The sequence below is a fragment of the Pelodiscus sinensis genome, chromosome 9 (assembly GCF_049634645.1).
Source record: "Pelodiscus sinensis isolate JC-2024 chromosome 9, ASM4963464v1, whole genome shotgun sequence".
Classification (NCBI taxonomy): domain Eukaryota; kingdom Metazoa; phylum Chordata; order Testudines; family Trionychidae; genus Pelodiscus; species Pelodiscus sinensis.
The window spans coordinates 14,970,201-14,990,729 of NC_134719.1; the positions used below are offsets into that span (position 1 = coordinate 14,970,201).

The 20,529-nt window shown below is 47.1% G+C and overlaps 1 protein-coding gene across 1 annotated transcript in view; it reads right to left on the reverse strand.

Moving 5' to 3' along the window:
• Positions 1-3,331: 3,331 nt before the first annotated feature.
• The window catches only part of LOC102443662 (cytochrome P450 2J2-like), a 31,831-nt gene continuing 14,633 nt past the window's right edge, over positions 3,332-20,529 (reverse strand). The window contains exons 3-9 of the mRNA XM_075936105.1: positions 17,410-17,559; positions 16,650-16,810; positions 12,016-12,192; positions 11,171-11,306; positions 9,736-9,923; positions 6,900-7,038; positions 3,332-3,748 (exon numbers count right to left, since the gene is read on the reverse strand). Of these exons, the coding sequence (XP_075792220.1) occupies positions 3,573-3,748; positions 6,900-7,038; positions 9,736-9,923; positions 11,171-11,306; positions 12,016-12,192; positions 16,650-16,810; positions 17,410-17,559 (1,127 nt within the window). The 3' untranslated portion in view covers positions 3,332-3,572. The remainder of the gene's footprint in view (positions 3,749-6,899; positions 7,039-9,735; positions 9,924-11,170; positions 11,307-12,015; positions 12,193-16,649; positions 16,811-17,409; positions 17,560-20,529) is intronic.

The window sequence follows — 20,529 nt, forward strand, 5'->3', positions numbered from 1 at the left end:
ATAAACAAGAAACCAGGGAGAGATTACTTGGGAAATCTTAGGACCCAAAAGTAAAAATCCAGGACACAAAGATTAACCAATATCAGGTTAATAAAAAGAAAAGAGAAAGAACTTTTATTATCACCACAATGCTTCTGTTGCAAGCATAATGACTAGATGGAAAAGTCACAATTTATATACTCATGGGGGGGCCTCCCCATGGGCCAAAATTTTAGTTGCAAAGGAGAGGAAACCCCATTTTTTAAGTGCACAGACATCAGATTCCCATTCCCAAACCGTAAAACAATACAACCTAACAGATTTATCTAAACTTTACCCTATTTACAGTTAGTGAAGAGTCTTTTCTTGGAGACGGACAAGATGTCTGTCCCCCTCAGTAACTGGAGTGAAACTGCCCAGTTTGAAATTCCTACCTACATTCCTATTGGCTGACTCTATGGCTTTGTCTAGACTGGCCATTTTTCCGGAAAAGCAGGCGCTTTTGTGGAAAAATTTGCCAGCTGTCTACACTGGGCGCTTGAATTTCCGCAAAAGCACTGACGATCTCATGTAAGATTGTCAGTGTTTTTGCAGAAATACTATGCTGCTCCCGCTCGGGCAAAAGTCTTTTTCCAAAAATCTTTTGCGCAAAAGGGCCAGTGTAGACAGCAGAGATTTGTTTTCTGCAAAAAAGCTCCGATCGCGAAAATGGTGATCAGGGCTTTTTTGCGGAAAAGCGCGTCTAGATTGGCCACAGACGCTTTTCCGCAAAAAGTGCTTTTGTGGAAAAGCGTCCTGCCAATCTAGACACGCTTTTCTGAAAATGCTTTTAACGGAAAACTTTTCCGTTAAAAGCATTTCCAGAAAATCATGCCAGTGTAGACGTAGCCTACCTGGCTTAGGTATAGTTAACCCCTTAGTCCCCAGGCTGCTGGATAACCCTCATGATCAAGACACCTGCATCAAGAACTTGGTGATTGGTGCATGTAATGTATTCTCCTTAATAACCTTAATCTCAACTTTTTCTTTACTTTATTAATAAACCTTTAGATTTTAGATACTAAAGGTTTGGCCCTGCGTGACCTTGTGGGTAAGATCCAAAGTGTAAATTGACTGGGAATCTGTGTCTAGTTCTTTGGGATCGGGAGAACCTGTTTGGAGTAGGTCAGATTGGGTTCTATAACCCCTCACCTGTGTGTAAGCCCTGAGGCTGATTGTGGCACAGGGAGAGCTGGGGTTACAGAGGGGGTTTGCTCGTGAGGCTTCCTGCTGGCCAGATTGGCAGTTGGAGCCCTTAGTGTAACTTGTTTGTGGGCTACTTGGGAAAGGTTTCCATTTAAGGGCTGTAAGCAGCCTTGGTTTTGGGCAATTCGCCCTGACCGGATGCCGTCATCCGTGCCCAGACACAGCTCGGTCCGTCACACTGAGTTCTCATCAAAGATCACAATGGTCAAGAGAAGTGTGTTAGGGTGCATCCACATAGCCAGGGGCGGATATAGGGCTGGGCGAACAGGGCGGCCGCCCCGGGCCCCGCGCTTCAGAAAGCCCCGCACATGCGCCGTGGCAAAGGAGGCCCCCGTGGAATTACGCTGCCTGGGGCCCCGCAAAATGGTCATCTGCCCCTGCACATAGCACCCTAAACTCAAAATAAGATATACAATTTGCACTATGCAAATTGCATATCTTTTATTTTGAAACTATTTTGAAATACCTTATTTTTAAATTTGGCACATCTACACAGCGCCAAATTTCAAAATAACACGCTATTTTGAGCCATCCCTTCTCCCTCATGAAATGAGGTTTACCGGATTGGCGAAATAGCGCACCTGTTATAGTGAAAAATATTTCTAAATAACGGGCAGCTTGTGTAGACACGGGTTAGCTATTTCAGAATACCTCCGTTATCCCAAAATAGCCGTGCAATGTAGACATACCCTTAGTTAGCAAGATTCAGAGGTAGCAGGATGCAGGTAAAGCGGGTTCATGTTTTTAAGTAAAAAAAATTGTTTAAAGAAGGACTGCAGAAATGTTACAATTGTGATTGTTTGAAAATGAAATATTTCAAAGATATTTCAATTTTTGTTCGGTGATGAAAAACTGCAAATGAAACAAAATGTTCCTTTTGAAGGCATTCAAGAAATATATTTACCCTTTTTTAAAAACCAGATTCACAGGGCAGTAGGAATGAATAGGTTGGTCTGAGTGCACATACACAGGCTGCATGGGAGGGACATCAAGACTAACTGCCAGCATGGTAGGATGTATCATAACTGCTATAGTCCCTATATACGAGCACAGCAAATACAGGCAGTCCCTGGGTTACGTACAAGATAGGGACTGTAGGTTTGTTCTTAAGTTGAATCTGTATGTAAGTCGGAAATGGCGTCCAGATTCAGCGGCTGAATCTGGACACCAGTTCTGACTTACATACAGATTCAACTTAAGAACCCCAGGCATCCCCAAGTCAGCTGCTGCTGAAACTGATCAGCGGCTGATTCCAGGAAGCCCGGGGCAGGGGCTTCCTGTAGTCAGCCACTGGTCAGTTTCAGCAGCGGCTGACTTGGGGACGCCTGGGGCAGAGCAGCTGGGGTGCTGCTGAGTTGGTCCAGTAGCGCCGCCGCTCCTCGGCGCTACTGGACCAACCGGGCAACACCCCAGCTGTTCTGCCCCAGGCGTCCTGATTCAGCCACTGCTGAATCTGACCAGCAGTGGCTGAATCAGGACGCCTGGGGCAGAACAGCTGGGGTGTTGCCCGGTTGGTCCAGTAGCGCCCAGAGCGGCGCTACGGGACCAACTGGCAGCGCCCCAGCTGCTGTACCACAGGTGTCCGGAGCAAAGCCACGGAGCACGGGGGCAGCGGGACAGCCCAGACGCGCCGTGGCTGTCCTGCTGCCCTCAGGCTCCGTGGCTTTGCTCCCCATTCCCCTGGTCTGCAGACCAGGGGGACAAGGAGCAAAGCGGCGGAACACGCGGGCAGCGGACAGCCACGGCGCGTCTGGGCTGTCCCGCTGCCCCCGTGCTCCGCGGCTTTGCTCTGCTTTGCCCCGTCCCCCGTCCCCCTGGTCTGCAGACCGGGGGGGGGGGCAAAGCAGAGCCAAGCCGCGGAGCGCGCTGCCAGCTGACAGCCCAGACGTGTCTGGGCTGTCAGCTGACCGCGCGCTCCGCGGCTTGGCTCTGCTTGGCTCTGTTTTGCTCTCCCCCTCCCCCTGGTCTGCAGACCAGGGGCACGGGGGGGGGGGGGGCAAAGCAGAGCCAAGCTTCGGAGTGCGCGATCAGCTGACAGCCCAGCCCGGGCGCTCCGCGGCTTGGCTCTGCTTTGTCCCCCCCTCCCCCTGCGTCCCCCTGGTCTGCAGACCAGGGGGATGGGGGCGGGGGACAGGGGGGCAAAGCAGAGCCAAGCCTCGGAGCGCGTGGGCAGCGGACAACCCTGTCTGCTGCCCACGTGTTCCGCCACTTTGCTTCCTCTCCCTGGTCTGCTGGAGACCAGGGAGAGGAAGGGCCCCATTCGTAACTGCGGATCCGACGTAACTCGGGGACTGCCTGTACTAATTATTTTAAGAAATAGGCCAATGACAAAAATGCTGTGGCTTTCCCTACCGAGACATTGCACAGATTTGGTATGGCAATGGGTGGAGAGTAATTCCTATTCTGAACTCAAGGCTTAGCTTTACGTCCTTTGGAGCTTGGAATGTGAATTTCTGAAGGAGGATGGTGAAGAACAGGAACAGCTCTGTTCTAGCCAGCTGCTCACCAAGGCAACCCCGCTTTCCTGAAAAGAAAACAGTTGTGCACATCAGCCAAAGGTTCTTGTCAGAACAGTTTAGGTCTCATGACAAATGAGGTGTTAATTTTCCAAGGCAGCAATTTCAGAACTGTGGGGAAGAAGAGATGGTTTTATCATCAATCCTCACCCCTTCTGATTCACCATTTGGTGCATTTATTACTAAAATTTCCTTTATTTATAACTGTGGATGCAAAGAATTGCATTCATTACATCAGTACTTTGGTATCAGGAGCACATGGCACTTGGAAGCACCGCATGCAGGGAGGGTGCGAGAGCAGAAGAGGCTTTGCGCACTCCCCCGCCCTCAAGGCAATCAGGGCCTGGGGGCGGGGGAACTGCATGAAGCTTCCTTCTCCCTGCCTCAGCCCTGCGAGGAGCCTGCAGCACTTCAAAGTGCCGTGTGCTGCTCACAGGGTGGGGGGAAGGTTTCCCACACTCCCCTGCCCCCAGACCCGCTATGGTCTGGGGATGGGGTAGCCCCACCCCTTCCTGTTTAGGCCCCGCCCCTTCCGAGGTGGCCACGCAGGAAAAATTATCGCCCGCACCTGTCTAGCTGATGTCTTACTTCCCTAACACCTACGCTGCACACCGCTGTATTAGGTCTTGATTAAAAAGTTAAAATAACACAGGTCAGATGTAATCTTTCCCTGGCCTAGTTTCTCATTGACATAATACATGGACCGCTGAACATATGCAAATCGAGCCAGCAGTATGTCTAAAGAAGGGAAATGGGTGGCCCTGAATTTATAGATAAACTGCATAAAAAGAGAAACAATATTTCATTCTTAACCACACACACACGTTGGCTGTGTCTACACTGGCCACTTATTCCGGAAAATCACCCGATTTTCCAGAATAACTTGCCAGCTGACTACACTGGCCCCTTGAAATTCTGGAAAAGTAGGTGAAAATAGGAGCACGTCTAAACTACATTCCTCTTTCGATAGAGGAATGTAAATGAGCCTGATCGAAAGTGCAAATGAAACGGAGATTTAAAAATCCTGCGCTTCACTTGCATAATGAGTTCTGAGTGCTTTTTTGAAAAAGGGTTTTTCAAAAGTGAGAACACTGTCTAGATGGGGTTCTTTTGAAAAAAAACCTTTTTCGAAAAAGCGCTTGGTACTCATTATGCAAATGAAGTGCAGGATATTTAAATCCCGACTTCATTTGCACTTTGATCTGGCTCATTTATATTTCTTTTTTGGAAGAGGAATGTACTTTAGACGTGCTCTAACTGTTTCTTGAAAAAGACACTGAACCACCAGTTTTAATGTATATTCAGGTGAAAATCCATATTTGAATGAAATTTTGATTTTCAGAACCTTTTTTTTATGCTATTGATCATGTGGGCAAAACACAAAAATCTACATCTACACAGGTGCGTCTACACAGGAGGGCTTAACTCAAAATAAGCGATACAAATTGAGCTATATCAATTGCATAGCTTATTTCAAAATACCTTATTTCGATGAGTGTCTACACAGCACTTATTTCAAAATAGAGCACTCTTCCTCTGACTTCCCTTACTCCTTGTACAGTGAGTGTCACAGGACTTAGAGTAAGCAGTCTCCAGCTTGAAAGTATTTCAACATTATTTTGAAATAATTGCCTTCTATGTAGACACGGACTAAGTTATTTCAAAATAACGCTAGTTATTTCAAAATAATGTTGCTGTGTAAATGTACCCTAACTGGCAAGCCTTTTGAGCAAGAATCAGAGAGAAGTCTAATCTACAAAGTTTGGCTTTAAAGCTGAACTTCCCCAAAAAGATGTGAGGCTATAATGACAGAGTCAAGTCTATGCCATCAGAGAAAAATGGGCTAGCTGTAAAGTTTGTATCCTAAATCAAACTGGGTTTAGGGGTTGATACTCCAGTAGTATTAAAATGACATTCATGGGAGGATGCAAACTGATTCTCCTCTGTTTCCTTTCTTCATTTTCACAGATATTTAAAGCCAGAAGAGACCATCAGGTGTATCTATCTCCTGCCTATAACAGACCATAGAATATCACCCAGAGATTGCTATATCATGCCCAGCAATTTGTGATGATCATAGAGCATGGCATTTTGAAATCCTCCAGGTTTAATTTAGGACCCGATCCTGTGCCCAAATAAGTTAATGCTAAAGTTCCTATTGACTTAAACAGTGTGCAATCAGGTGCTTAATGAATCAAAGTGATGGAGAATCCATCACATCTTATAGTAAAATATTCTAATGGTTCGTTGTTTTTTAGGAGGGTGCTTCAGGGATCTCCAACATTTTTATCATCCTCCTCTTCCAATAAGTGAAAAGGAATAACGAAATGTGAGGAAGGCAAGTCTTGTCCTCACTCTGACGTTCCCAATAAGTGAGGTAGGCTACTTCCTCTTTCTACTACTTTTGGTTATGTCTACACTATAATTCCTTTGTTGCTATTGTTGTGTCTAGCCCTGTTTTAGGAGAGAGCACTTTTCAACAATGACCTGTCCTTTACCTTTCAAAAGAACTGTGCAAGCTGGACAGAGACAGAAACGCTTCTCATAATTTTCATTTTTGAGCTTTCCATTTTCCAAAGAGACTCAGGCTATGTCTACACTGCACTGCTTTCCTAAGGAATGTGTCTGCTTTTTCAGAACATTTTTCGAAAAAGTGGACACACTCTTTCACCATCCCTGTAAACTTCATTTTATGAGGAATAAGGGATGTGTTGAAAGAGCACTGTTTACACTGGCCACGAGTATTTGCGCAAGAACCCTGACTTTGTACTGTACAAAATCAGTGCTTCTTGCGCAAATACTCCGACGCTCCTACTCAAGGATAAGCCCTCTTGCGCAAGTATTCTTGTGCAAGAGGGCCATTGTAGACAGCCATGTTAATTTCTAGTGCAAGAAAACCCGATGGCTAAAATGGTCATCGGAGCTTTCTTGCGCAAGAGATCGTCTACATTAGCACAGATGCTTTTGTGCAAAAGTATCTGTGCCAGTGTAGATGCTCTTTTACTCAATTACTTTTAACGGAAAAACTTTTCCGTTAAACGTATTTGCGCAAAATCATGCCAGTCTAGATGCAGCCTGTGGGTTTTTGCCTAACATGAAAAAGGAGAGAGCCCAAGACTTGGTTCTATAATGTAATGGATAGTATCATACACATCTCACCTGCAGAGAATGGGAGGAAAGTGTCTCTCTTCTTGAATTGACCATTCTCCAGAAAATGCTTAGGATTAAAAGTATGAGGGGTTTCCCACTCATTCTTGTCAAACAGCACTGATGTCAAATTGAAAATTAAAACAGTACCCTAAAAAAAGAGAACAAAAGGAATTTACACCTATTCTATTTTTAATTGTGACCTACAAAGAGGTTGTTTATTTTTAATCTTTTAATATATATACAAAAGAGCCAACAGGATTTTTTAAGGGATAATTTTCTTCCCAGTTCTTTATATTATATTCATCTCAAATCTCAGATCTGACTTTCCTTGGTTTTGCTGGTGATATCTCTGGGGGAGCCAGAATGAACAGAATGGGAGTCATCACAGATTTAAGGGAAGCAGAAGAGTGTTAATCTTTGAAGAAAGAAAACATTTCTTCCAACTGTTTTTAAGCATTTGAGTTAAACAGGTGTTAATATCACATCAGACAAACAAAACAGACAATAGTCTGACTAAAAATCACTTCCTAACTCAACTGAGCAGGTTTATTTCCTTCATAGGTGCAATACTATGGACCTACTAGTTCTCCTGCATCTCCTAGGAAAAACAGAGTAGGCAAGATTGAATTTCTTAAATAAAAACCAAAACAAACGATAAACTCTTAGGTATCCTTTATACAACATAAAAAGTCAAAAATTAGCAAAACCTACCCACTCACGTTTCTTTTTTAAAAGCCAAATTTTCATGGATGTGGTGGCTGTTGGTCTTGTATGACAGACATACATATACAAAACAGCAATGGGCAACCTAGGCTAGTTAGTGGGACACACTGGAGGGCATCCTTCATCTCAGTGGACTGCAAGGTTGTTGTAACCAAGATGGTCTCTTGGGATAGGTCTCTTGCTAACTGCACTGGTGTACCTAAAATTTGTGGGGTATATAGATGTAACCCACGCACCTAGGCTATGTCTACACTTGTGGCTTCATGCACAAGAATGGCTGTTCTTGTGCAATAATCTGCAGTGCATCCACACTGCCCACCCGCTCCTGCAAAAGAAGATGTACAGTACGGCGTGGTAAGAGACGGCATCTTGCGTAAGAGCTACACTCTTTTCTTACAAGTGTAAGTTCTTTTGTGCAAGAGCTCTTGCCAAGACAGCTTCCACTTGTAAGAAAAGAGCATAGCTCTTGCGCAAGAAGCACAAGTGTGGACGCTTTCTTGTACAAGAAAGCTATTTTAGCTAAAGAGTTTTATTGCGCAAGAATCCCTGCCGTGCATCCACACTGCCATGGGCGCCCTTGCGCAAAAGCACATCTCGCACATGGCAGTGTGGACGTGTTCTTGCGCAGAACTCCTTGCACAAGAACCCTTGCGCAAGAAGTTCTTGCGCAAGGAGCCACTAGTGTAGACATAGCCCTAGTGTGGTACCGAGACCACAGCAACAGTTAAGATCAAGAGAACTCTATAGCATAGGCAAAGAGCCTGCTGGCACTTAGCTCAGAGGGTAGCGGTGCCTATAGTTGGCTTTAGAAGGCCCAGGTTCTAATCCACCTCCTGGTGTTTATACAGACTCATCCACAGTGGAACTTTGATTAGATGCAGAGGCAGCATATGGCTCTCAGTCAATGTTGTGTGCAATGAGCCTGTGTCTCACTTTATGTGCCCTTGTCTATGTGCATGCCACTCTAACAATCCCAGTAGGAAAAAAAATCCTATATGGACAGAAACTAACATAATTTGGCAACCCTGCACAAGGGCAACAAGAAACACAATATCTTGTGGGCCACAGATTGCCCACCACTGGTATGGAATGTATCTATAGTGCTCCTGCAAACTAACACTTGTGTGCATTAATGTTTTTTTTTGCACTCCTTGTTGCTGTTTGCAGATACAATTCACTCTCTTCCTGCTATTGTGTACACAAATTTCCCTTAAGTTGTATTAATGAGGGTTTTGTGTTTCGAGAATGGAAGCTCGCCACAAGCAATGGTTTCCTGCGGCCCACCAACTGGTAGAATGGTTCTCTGCCTGGCTCAACTCCTGAATGAGCTTACTGCCTTCAAGCGTGGGTGAGTCCCCATTTTTCTGAGCATCAGTCTACAAGCTGGAGAAGAAGAATGTGACCAGAGGTTAGGACGCGAGGAGAGCTTCTGCTAAACATACACTAGGAACCCGGTTAGGAATTTCAGCCTGCTCCATTCCATGGGAAGAAATTGTGGCTCAGCAGCATGGTGAGGTGAGGTCAGAAATGCTGTGGCTTATGATGAAAGCAGTCCAGAATTCTGGAGCTGCTGAAGATGAGGTATTCCCCACCTGTCAATAAAAATCAGCCACTCCCATCTGCAGACACCAAGGCCCAGACCCTGTAAGGTATTTAGGCACATAACTCCTACTGGTTTCCAAAAGAGTTAGGCACCTATATACCTTTAAGTTTCTGGATATAAGAGCCTGGATGACCTTTCATGAACAATAGCCACAGTGGTGAACTTGTGCTGGACCTAATTCCTAGTCCCTTTACTAGGGTTTCATGCAGTTAAAATAAATCACTTACACCATGTTTTATGAAGATAGATGCAAAATTCTGATCTGGATTTCAACTGTCTCAAAGCTTGGGAATGTGAGTATCAAGCTTTTGGTTAGGGAATTATAGCCCGATACTTAAAAATAGGGGCTATTATTCAAATGCAGCCCTGTATCTGGGTTGGGTCCCAAAATGGGTTCAGATTTGGAACTGGCCCCCCTTAGGGCAAAGGTGTATTTGTCTTTGATGTTTCATTGGGCTCATCTCTATTAAGTTCTTAAACCAAGATGAGAAATGAAAGATACATTTCCTTCCAACTTACTTTTGGCACTTGGTATCCAGCCAGTGTTGTATCCCTTGTTGCAATTCTAGGCACACTGAAAGGCAAAATGTTGCTTATCCTTTGCACTTCGTGAATAACTGCATTGGTGTACGGCATGTTATCTCTGTCCCCTAGGGCGGGCTGTCGAGACTGGCCAATCACTGTGTCAATCTCTGCTTGCACTCTCTCTAGGAAAAGAGCAGAGGTCATTATGGGTATGAGAACAAACAATATGTTCATGGAACAACAGGCTTAAACTGGGCAGGGTTTAGAGATCATTGATTTTAAAACTATTCCTAAGAAAGTCCTATTTATGCACTGAAAACAGTATGGGTATGTCTACACTAGCCCCCTAGTTCAAACTAGGATTTAAATATCCCAGGCTTCAGTGAGCAATGAAGAGATCTGAATGTACAAATACGTAAGAAAACTACAGCTGATTAGCCCTAGACTGGTGCAATGGGAGGGAGATGAGAACCATTTTTAAATGTAACTAAGGCATAATACGAAAACCTCCTTTAATACCTACACGGAAGGCAAGAGGCATTTGCTCCACTTCTCAAAATCAAATGTAAAGGCATTAGCAATACATATTTTGTCCCTGTTCAAAAGAGCAAAGTCAATTACTGGGCTGACCCAAGGGACTCTGAGCCTGTGAATATTTATCTGCTGTCAGGCAACACTCTCCAATTGTTCAAGCAGAGGTTTATTGCAGCAGCTTGCCAAGAGTCCAAGGATCGTACCTATTTTGTATGACAGGAAGGAGATTAAATCGGCCATGATTTTCAACTCAGGTCCCCCTTGTTGCCTCTGTAGCTCACATCTGAAGGCTGAAGAGGACACTGCCCATGGTCCACATTTTAAAAATCATGAAGCTACATTTACAGGCATGGAAGAGTTAAATGTTGTACCCAGTGTCACACAGGAAGTCTGAAGCAGAACCTGGACTAGGATTAGGGAGTTTTAAACCCCAGTCCTGTGCATTATTCAGAAAACCAACTTCCTCTTATATCAAGGTTTTTCGAGCTGTGGCTTGCACTCCTTAACTCTGCACTAGATGCTGGGGGTGTAACTGAGGCTGTGTCCAGACTCCATGCCTCCGTCGACGGAGGCATGTAGATTAGCCAGATCGGAAGAGGGAAATGAAGCCGCGATTATTTTAATCGCGGCTTCATTTCCCTCTTCCGATCTGGCTAATCTACATGCCTCCGTCGACGGAGGCATGGAGTCTGGACACAGCCTGAGTGAGAAAAAGGGGAAAAAAGGAAAGGGTTTCTGTATGCGGGGAAATGGCAACTGTGGGAAGAAAGCATCTTTGCTCAGACTGTTTATAAACCAACATTCTGAGTTCTGTGAAAAACCTGATGCAGCAAGGGTTAAGGGCAGAAATTCAAGAGATATTATGACCTTACAAACTGAAACCTTGACCATTTACCTTGAATCTCTGGATTTGTGGCCATGTACAGCAGAGCCCAGAGGATGGTTGTAGATGTTGTTTCAGTTCCAGCAAAAAAAAGATCCAATGTGGAAAATACAAGATTTTCTTCATGGAAACTATAGTCAGTATCCGCCTTAGAACAAAGACATAAGGTGGGAGGTATGAAAACAATATTTATTAGTATTATACAAAGCCATGGAAACATCATTCCAGGCTCAGGTACACAAACCGCTGAGTGCCCTGAATTTCCACTGCCTTTGAGAGAGCTGAGCAAACACAGCCCCTTAAAGGACAGCACCGTTACATAGAAACACTGTGCTTTTGGCGTTAGTTTTGAGAATCAAAAATCTAAGCTGATTTTAGGTCTGAGCAGCAGGTCTGCTGGTGTCACTGAAAGAGTCCCAGGCACTTTCACTGGCTCTTTGGTCTTGCCCCTAGAACACAGGCAAATATTCAACAAAGCACTACTGACTACTCTTCCCTTCTAAAGGTAATGCATGGGCTTAAAGGCTCTACAGAATCAGCCCCAGAGATTTTGAATTTAACTAATGGAGGGTCAGCTGCTAGGACAACTCAGTGGAGATCTCTGTCACTGTAGTTCTATTTCTAATTTTTAAAATTAAAAAATGTTTTGTTCTTGTTCACAGTATTCTAAAATTAAAAAATGTTTTGTACTTTATTCTCTGGTCTCTTACCTTTGCCATTTCCTTCTAACTGTTCACTAATGGAGGGTCAGATGCTCATACAACTCAGTTGGAGATCTCTGTCACTGTAGTTCTACTACTAATTTTTAAAATAAAGAAGTGGATTGTTCCAGTTTGCTTTGTTTTCTGATCTCTTACCTTTGCCATTTCCTTCAGATAAGAGTCAATGAAGTCTCTGGTTTCTGAGGGATTCCAGTCCTCTTTGTGCTTTGCAATAATTTCCCTCACAAAACACTTCAGTTTCCCCCAGTTTTTGAAAATGGTGTGATGGGGTCCTGGGATCCACTTCATTAGGGTGGGGAAGGTGTTGTACAGCTTTTAACATACAAACAGAACTCAATGTGATTTTGCCTCTTTAGAGAAATCCATCTTATGATTTCATGCACCTCCCTGTATTCTACTGGAGACACCACATCTATTAAACCATCCTAATACATAATTGCAGTATGGATGTGCTCAGAGCCCTCAGAGGAGATCAGCACAGCAGCGTGCTAGGCAATTCACATCAGCATGCTAGGCACTGCCACGATTGCACAGGCATCTGTTTCAGAGCCAGACAGTGAGGGTATGTCTACACTACCCCCCTAGTTCGAACTAGGGGGGGGTAATGTAGTCATACGGAGTTGCAAATGAAGCCCGGGATTTGAATTTCCCGGGCTTCATTTGCATAAAGCCGGCCGGCGCCATTTTTAAATACCGGCTAGTTTGGACCCTGTGCCACGTGTAGCCGCGCGGCACGGGGTCCGAACTAGCCGGTATTTAAAAATGGCGCCGGCCGGCTTTATGCAAATGAAGCCCAGGAAATTCAAATCCTGGGCTTCATTTGCAACTCCATATGACTACATTACCCCCCCCCCCCAGTTCGAACTAGGGGAGTAGTGTAGACATACCCTAAGAACAGTGTTTTAACCACCAGCCCATTCTTTCTTGCTAAGATATGGACTCTTTTCTCTCAGCCCTCTGCTGGGCTGGTTATCAGCCACTGCTCCCATTGCTTTGGCAACCTTAGAGCAGGGGTGGGCAATAATTTTTTTTTGGGGGGGGCACTCCAGGATTTTGGAAAGTGGTCAAGAGCTGTATGTTTCTGTGGAGGGGTGTGAGGTTGCATGGAGGTTGGGTGGAGGAGGGGGCTCAGGGTAAGGAATTGGGTACAAGAGATGGTATGAGGTGTGAGAGGGAATTTGGGTGAAAGAGGGGGTTGTGACCTGGGTCAGGAGATTGGGGTGCAAGGTCAGGGAGGAGGGAGCAGGAGAGGATTCTGGCCTGGGGCAGGTAGAGGAAGGTGTGCAGGGTTTGGGAGGCAGTTGTGACCTGGAGCAAGGGGATGCAGAGTGTTTGTATGGTGACCTGGAGGAGGGAGTTGGGGTGTGGGACGGGGAAGGATGCCAGAGGCAGGGTTTGGCTGGGAGGTGCTTACCTACGTGTTTCCTGGCCAGCAGCCCTGCAGCACCTCCCAATTCAGTTAAAACTATAGGCCGCTCCCTCAATGTGGTTCTCAGAACCGGGATCGGGGAGAGGCTTGGCTACCCCTATTCCATTGGCCAATCTCTCCACTTCTATTGGTTGGTTGTTTCCAGCCAATAAAAGCTGAAGATTAGGCTTGGGGTGGGGAGACCACACAAAGCCTCCCCCTTCCTCCAGAGCAGAGAGCTACATGGAGCAGGAGCTGTGTGACTGAGGGTCCTGGCAGGGTGGTCTGCAGGCCGGGTCTGATGGCTTGGTGGGCTGGAAGTGGCCCACAGGACGTAACTTGCCCACCCCTGTCCTACAGGATCATGTGCTGTATTGCCTGAGGCAATCTGGTAGCAGGCACTTTAGATGGCAGGAGACCACCTTGTTACTGATCTGTTGACTGATAAGCGTGGAAGGATACTGAAAGGTCATTACCCCAGAACCTGGCCTCCCATGTGGACACATGATGTTAATACTATTGAGGTTACCACAGTTTTTATCAGAGGTTGTTCTTTGGTATTGAAGGGTTGGTAAAACACATGGGAAACTGCCTAGGCCCAGCACCACGAGCAGATGGACACAGTGTCTATCTCAGTGATCCAGTATCATTATGAAACACAGTGCTTTGTACCTCCAAATGGGGCCACCTGAAGGAGCTGCTGGCTGGGTGACTCCCTGACTTTGATGGCAGGGCGACTGTGCCGCCAGGATCATCTCCGACCCGGCCTATTGCATAGGGACACACTGCCACCCCCACTGCCGCAAGCAAATCTACACTGCCACACAAGTCTTAGAGGGTATGTCTACATTACAAAGTTAGTTCGAACTAACAGCCATTAGTTCGAATTAACTTTCATAGCATCTATACATACAAATTGCTAGTTTGAACTTAGTTCGAACTAGCGGAGCGCTTAATTCGAACTAGGTAAACCTCATTCTATGAGGATTAATGCCTAGTTCGAATTCAGTAGTTCGAATTAAGGGCTGTGTAGCCACTTAATTCGAACTGGTTGGAGGCTAGTCCTCCCCAGCTTTCCCTGGTGGCCACTCTGGGCCAAACCAGGGAAACTCTTCGGCCCCCCTCCCGGCCCCGGAGCCCTTAAAGGGGCACGGTCTGGCTACAGTGCTTATGCCAGTTGCAAGCCTGCCAGCACCTAGCCAGGAAACCCTGCACCTGGCATGGCATGAGCCAGCCACCTGCTGCCATCCAGCCCTCCGCCTCTTCCCAGGACCAGGCTGGCGGCTCCCAGGAGCCTGCCTGGGGACGCAACAGAAGGGTGCCCGCCTGCTCTAGTGGAGAGATCGTGGACCTCATTGAGGTTTGGGGGGAGGCCTCCAATGTCCACGACCTTCGCACTAGGCACATGAATGCAGCCATCTAGGGCAGGATAGCTGCCAGCCTGGTCACCAAAGGCCACATGCGAACCGAGGAGCAGGTTTGCATGAAAATCAAGTTGGTCCAGTGAGAGCCCCGACCTTGAGTCCTGAATTTAGAACATAAGAACATAAGAATGGCCGTACTGGTTCAGACTAAAGGTCCATCTAGCCCAGTAGCCGGTCTGCCAATAGCGGCCAGCACCAGGTACTCTGGAGAGAATGGACCAAAGACAATGACCAAGTGATTTGTCTCGTGCCCTCCATCTCCAGCTTTCCACAAACAGAGGCCAGGGACACCGTTTCTACCCCCTTGCTAATAGCACTCCATGGACCCAACCTCCATGAATTTATCTAACTTCTCTTTAATCTCTGTTATAGTTCTAGCCTTCACAGCCTCCTGTGACAAGGAGTTCCACAGGTTGACTATGTGCTGTGTGAAGAAGAACTTTCGCTTATTAGTTTTAAACCTGCTGTCCATTCATTTCATTTGGTGTCCTCTAGTCCTTCTATTATGGGAACTAATGAAGAACTTTTCTTTATTCAGCCTCTCCACACTACTCATGATTTTATAGACCTGTATCATATCCTCCCTCAGTCTCCTTTTTTCTAAGCTGAAAAGTCCCAGCCTCTGTAGCCTCTCTTCATATGGGACCTGTTCCAAACCCCTAATTATGGTAGTTGCCCTTTTCTGAACCCTTTCCAAGGCCAAAATATCTTTTTTGAGGTGAGGAGATCACATCTGTACACAGTACTGAAGATATGGCGTACCATAGTTTTATACTTCCCCTCCACCTTCTTCCCCTGGCTTCCCCCTTCCAGCTCCCTCCTCCCAAGTTTCCACCTCCCCTCTCCCACCTCTCTCTTCCCCTCTCCTACTTCCTTTTCCCAGTCTCCCCAGAGGTTGATCAGTCTCCCCAGTTTTGTTAAATAAAGAGAGTTTCTATTTTTGAACACACATGCCCTTTATTTTTTACATCAGGAAGGGGAGTTAGGGAAGGGTAAGTGGAAGGAGGTGAGGGAGGAATGGGGCACGAGCCCCTGATGGGGAGAACTGGGGTGGCTCTGCGGGCTCCTTGGGATGGAAGCTCTCCTGCAGGGCCTCCTGGATCCTGACAGCCCCCCGATTGATCCCCCCCGGAATGGCAGCCTGTGGCAAGTGCAGTTGGGCTGATGTCTGAGTGCTGTGATGTGCCAGACACTCAGAGCACTCCAAGTCAGGACTGCTTTGCTGTCCCTCATCGAGTTAGACAAGCAAGCGGGGAACCCTGAGAACGCTCTGTCCAGGGTGGGGGTGGGTTCCCTTAAAGCACAGCCCTCGGCTAGCCTGAGGCAGCAGCTCCACATTCTAAGTCCTAACCTGGTGCCCTGCCGGAACTGATTCTGCCCAGCCTTAACTTCAGTTCAGGGTCCACTCAATGTGGACATGCTATTTCGAATTAGCAAAACACTAATTTGAATTAGTTTTTAGGTCTAGATGCACTAATTCAAATTAGCTTAGTTCGAATTAACTAATTCGAATTAAGTTAGTTCGAATTAGTGCTGTAGTGTAGACATACCCTGAGATATCTCTCCCCTAAGCACAGTCCAAGGCCCTAGGAGACAGCCAGGAAGGGCGTTGCTTGGGATCAGTGAGGATTTGTCACCCTTTTCCCTTCCTTTCTCCTAGGCACACCTCCCTATGTTCATGGCAGGAAGGGGCACTGGTACCGAATATTGAGGCTAGTGGATCAGGCAGGATTACCTTCAGGGGGGAAGGGTGGAAGAGAATAGCTAGAGGGGGAACTGAGGTGGAGAGAGATTTATTGGGAAATAGGACAGCATGGATGCCCTAGCCAGGATAATTTCACAGTTAATCTGGGACCAACAGGACTCTGTGACACTGAAATTGCTGGAGTGGGATCATTGAGTTCATGTGGCTATAGGCAAAATCAAATGAGCTCTACCTGGTTCCAAATACTTCCCTGGAGATAGATATTCTCATCAATCAGTTGCAGTAACTTCTGGAACTGACTGTCATGATATTCAAACCGGTCCCCGAATGTGATGGAACAGATAATGTTGGAAATAGCATTGTTAATTTTAAAATGAGGGTCAAAAGGTTGCCCTGGAAGAGAAAAAGGGAAAATTGGGGTTCTTCTGGCTTTTGTAGAAAAGGGGAAGAAAGTTGTTAACAGGCATAAACTATGTTTATGAAATCCATTCTCAAGATGTGCATCTATCACACTCCTCTGCACTCGCTCAGACACATCCCTTCAGCAACGTTCGCTGCATTGTCACCTGAGTATTGACAAAACTGTTAAACTTGTAGATGGGATGAGCTGCCTTCTGCTGCATGGAGCAGAACTGCCGGTTCAAGTCAGTTTTTGCTCTGCATAGCGACATTTCTACATTTCCACACAGGTCTCAGCCTCTTTTTGTGGTGTTGGGAGGTTCCACATATATGTAATTATGAACCACTTTCTCTCCCCAATCATTAAAATTAGCAATGACAGATTTAAGAACATGAAACCCCCAAATCACCAAACTTTTGGATCTTTATACAGATCTGGACCATGACAGCAAGGTGCATGTATGTCCCATGGGCTAAACTAAATTCCTGAAACGAGCACTAGGAAAGATCTAGATTTGAATTCATATTTCAGGCACATCTCTCTTATTTCACATTCATTGCTACAATTTCTGATAGAACTCTCTCATTCTCACCTTTTTCTTCTTCAAATGCTTCTGTGAGGTATCTGCTCTCCTGCAGTATGCGTTCTTCTAAGCTCCTCTTCCCCAGGCCAAAGTTCCTTAGAGTTGATAAAGCAAATCTTCTTTGTTGTTTCCAGCTATGTCCATTGGACATTATTAATCCTGGGGTGAAAAATGACAATTGGTAATGGTCATTACTTTCACACTCCTTTCCTCTTCAAGTTTAATTGAGGCCTGGTTATTTTTCCACATGATATTCTCTTCTGTTCTGTTCTGTTCCCCATGCTCATCACTGGAATCTCTGAGGGTATGTCTATACTACAAAGTTAAGTTGAAATAACAGCCGTTATTTTGAATTAACTTTAATAGCGTCTACACATACAAACCGCTATTTCGAAATAAATTGTGTTCATGAAAATACATGTCTTTTATTTGATATCAGGAATGGGGGGCTAGGGAAGGGTAAGTGGAAGGACGAGAGGGAGGAATGGGGCAAAATCCCCCAGTGGGGCAGAGCGGGGAGACTGTTAGAGCTGCTCAGGGTGGAAGCTCTCCTGCAGGGCCCCCTGGATCCTGACAGCCCCTCGATGGTGCTCCTGGATGGCAGCCTGCAGACAGTGCAGCCAGGCTGTTGGAAACGTGTCCCCAGGGGCAGGTCTGGTTCCATATTGCAGAGTGCCGTGATGTCCCGAGTGAGTGCAAGCAGAGCACTCCGAGACACAAATGCTTTGCTGTCTCTCAGAAAGGAAGACCATCAAGCAGAGAAATCTGAGAACTGTCTGTCCGGGATGGGATTTGGGACTCTTTAAGCACAGACCTCGGCTAGCCTGAGGCAGCAGCCCCCCACACTAAGTCTGACCCTGATGCCCTTTTGGCACTGGTTCCGGCCAGCCTTACCTTCGATTCAGGGTCCACTCCATGTGGACGCACTATTTTGAATTAGAAAAACGCTATTTCGAATTAGTTTTTGTGTCTAGATGCGTAATTTCAATTTAGCTTATTTCGAATTAACCAATTTGAAATAAGTTAATTTGAAATAGTGCTGTAGTGTAGACATACCCTGAGTGCCTGGTGTATAGCAAAAGTGGAGTAATGTCCATCGTGCAGAAGCTACACTTTTACAAGAAATTGTATAGAGCTGAGGTTGAAGGAAATAGGCTGCAATACTGACTGTGAATGAATTTGGAGATGCAATGTTGAGGGATTTCAGAAGCCTAATCCTTCCACTACTGACTCTTGCTGAAGGAAAACTTTCAAGGGACCATGCAGGATGGAAGTTCATTTCTACATGCCACCATCTGCTGTTGCTGCCACCAGAGTTATGGCAGTAGAGATGTGAACATGAGAGGTCAAAGAGACTAGCCAGTTCGGCTTCCCGGAGGGGTTCTTCCACCTCCGGGTCAGTGGGCAGCCACTCCGCCCCACTACACAAGCACGTAAACCAGGTCCCCAAGTCGGTAAGTCCACAACCCAGCCTTCCTTCATATATGGGTGAGAGGCAATAATTCAAGTGCCCGGGCTAACTCAGGATGGGTAGGAGGCAAACGGTCCACCTCCTGGCCTTGCTGCATGTCAGGGCAAGAGGCAAATAGTTCAAGGGCCTGGCCTTACTTCAGATCCGGGCCCAAGGTAAGAGTTCAGGGGCCCGGCCTTGCTTCAGGTCCGGGCCAGAGGTTAGGAGTTCAAAACACCATTAGTGAGGCCTGGCTCTAGGTCAGGGCAAGGCAACAACAAACAAACAACCCAGTGGTACCGGTGTAAGCGCCCCGGCCTTGTTCCAGGAAGGGCATCAAATAACCTTGGCCCTAGGTCAGGGTGGGGCAACAAATACCCTAAATAGAAGTTCAAGAGGCCCTGGCCTGTCTCAGGCAGGGGCAATAAAGTTCTTAATTAGGAGGGCCCTGGCCCTGGTTCAGGGCAGGGCAGCAGCAGTATTCCTGCAGCTTTAAGAGGCCCAGGCAGCAGCAAACATGCACAGTTTCAGTTCAAGGGTAAAGTCAGGCCCTGATTCAGGGCATGGAAACCAACACAACACAGGTTTGGGGGTCTCCTTATTAGGAGGGAGGCAAGTGGATCGCTTGCTGAGGTGGTGAGGGGGAGACTGCCACCTGGTAGGCGGGTGGCAGAGGGCCCGCAGGCCCACCCACTCCACTGCGCCCCAGCCCAGGGCCCTGGATGCAGCAGTGCAGCTGCTGCTGGCTCAGTGGGGGCTCCAGCCTGCAACACGCTGGGCTAGGGCTTTTACCAGCCCGTGCTATCCCCCTTGCCACTTCCTGTCTCCCCCTCAGCGGGTTCCTGAGTCTGTAGCAGGTCACTCGGGGAGTAGAGGGTGCTGTCGTCCCAGCAGGATCTTGGTGGCCCAATCCAAGCCTTCGCTGCTTGCAGGTCCTGGGTCTCCAGCTGGTAGGTGGGCTGCAGTGAGCAGGGGTGTTCAGGCTGGTCCTCGGGGTCTGGTTGGTCTGCGGGTCTGGCGCATCCTCTGGGTCCCAGGTACAGGTGGGTGTCAGTATTCAGGCAGATCCTCCAGATCACCCTCGGAGGCCTGGGCCATGTCCCAGTCTCCCCAACAGGGAGCATGGGGCAGGTCTCTGGTTCCTCTGGGTCAGAGGGCAGGCCTGTTGGCGGGTTTAGCCAGGTCTCTGTCTCCCAGTCAGGGAGGTCTTTGCCAGCCTCTTGGAAGGAGGCAGTTGGAGGCCCGAGCCAGGTCTCAGCCTCCTTGGCAGGGAGCTCTGGACAGGCCTCTGCCTCCCACAAAGGCTGGGCCCCGACTGAGCTCCCTGTCAGGGTTCTTATAGCCCTAGCCACACCCCTTGGCTTCCTGTCAGGTGAGTGGGAGGGGTTAGGCTGGGCCCAAAATGGCTCCTGGAGGGGTTCCTCTGCCTCCTGCTCAGTGGGCGGCCATGCCGCCCCCCTACACCTCCCATCCTCCTTAAGTCCAGTTCCCGCCTTCCGGGACTGGGCCTTTGCTCTTCCTCAATGCGGGACAATGCATCCGCATTTGCGTAGTCCTTTCCTGCTTGGTGTTCCAACGTAAACACATATGGTTGGAGGGACAGGTACCGGTCCATGATATGGCTGTTGGTATCACACATTCGGTGGAGCCATTTTAGGGTAGCGTGGTCAGTAAAAAGA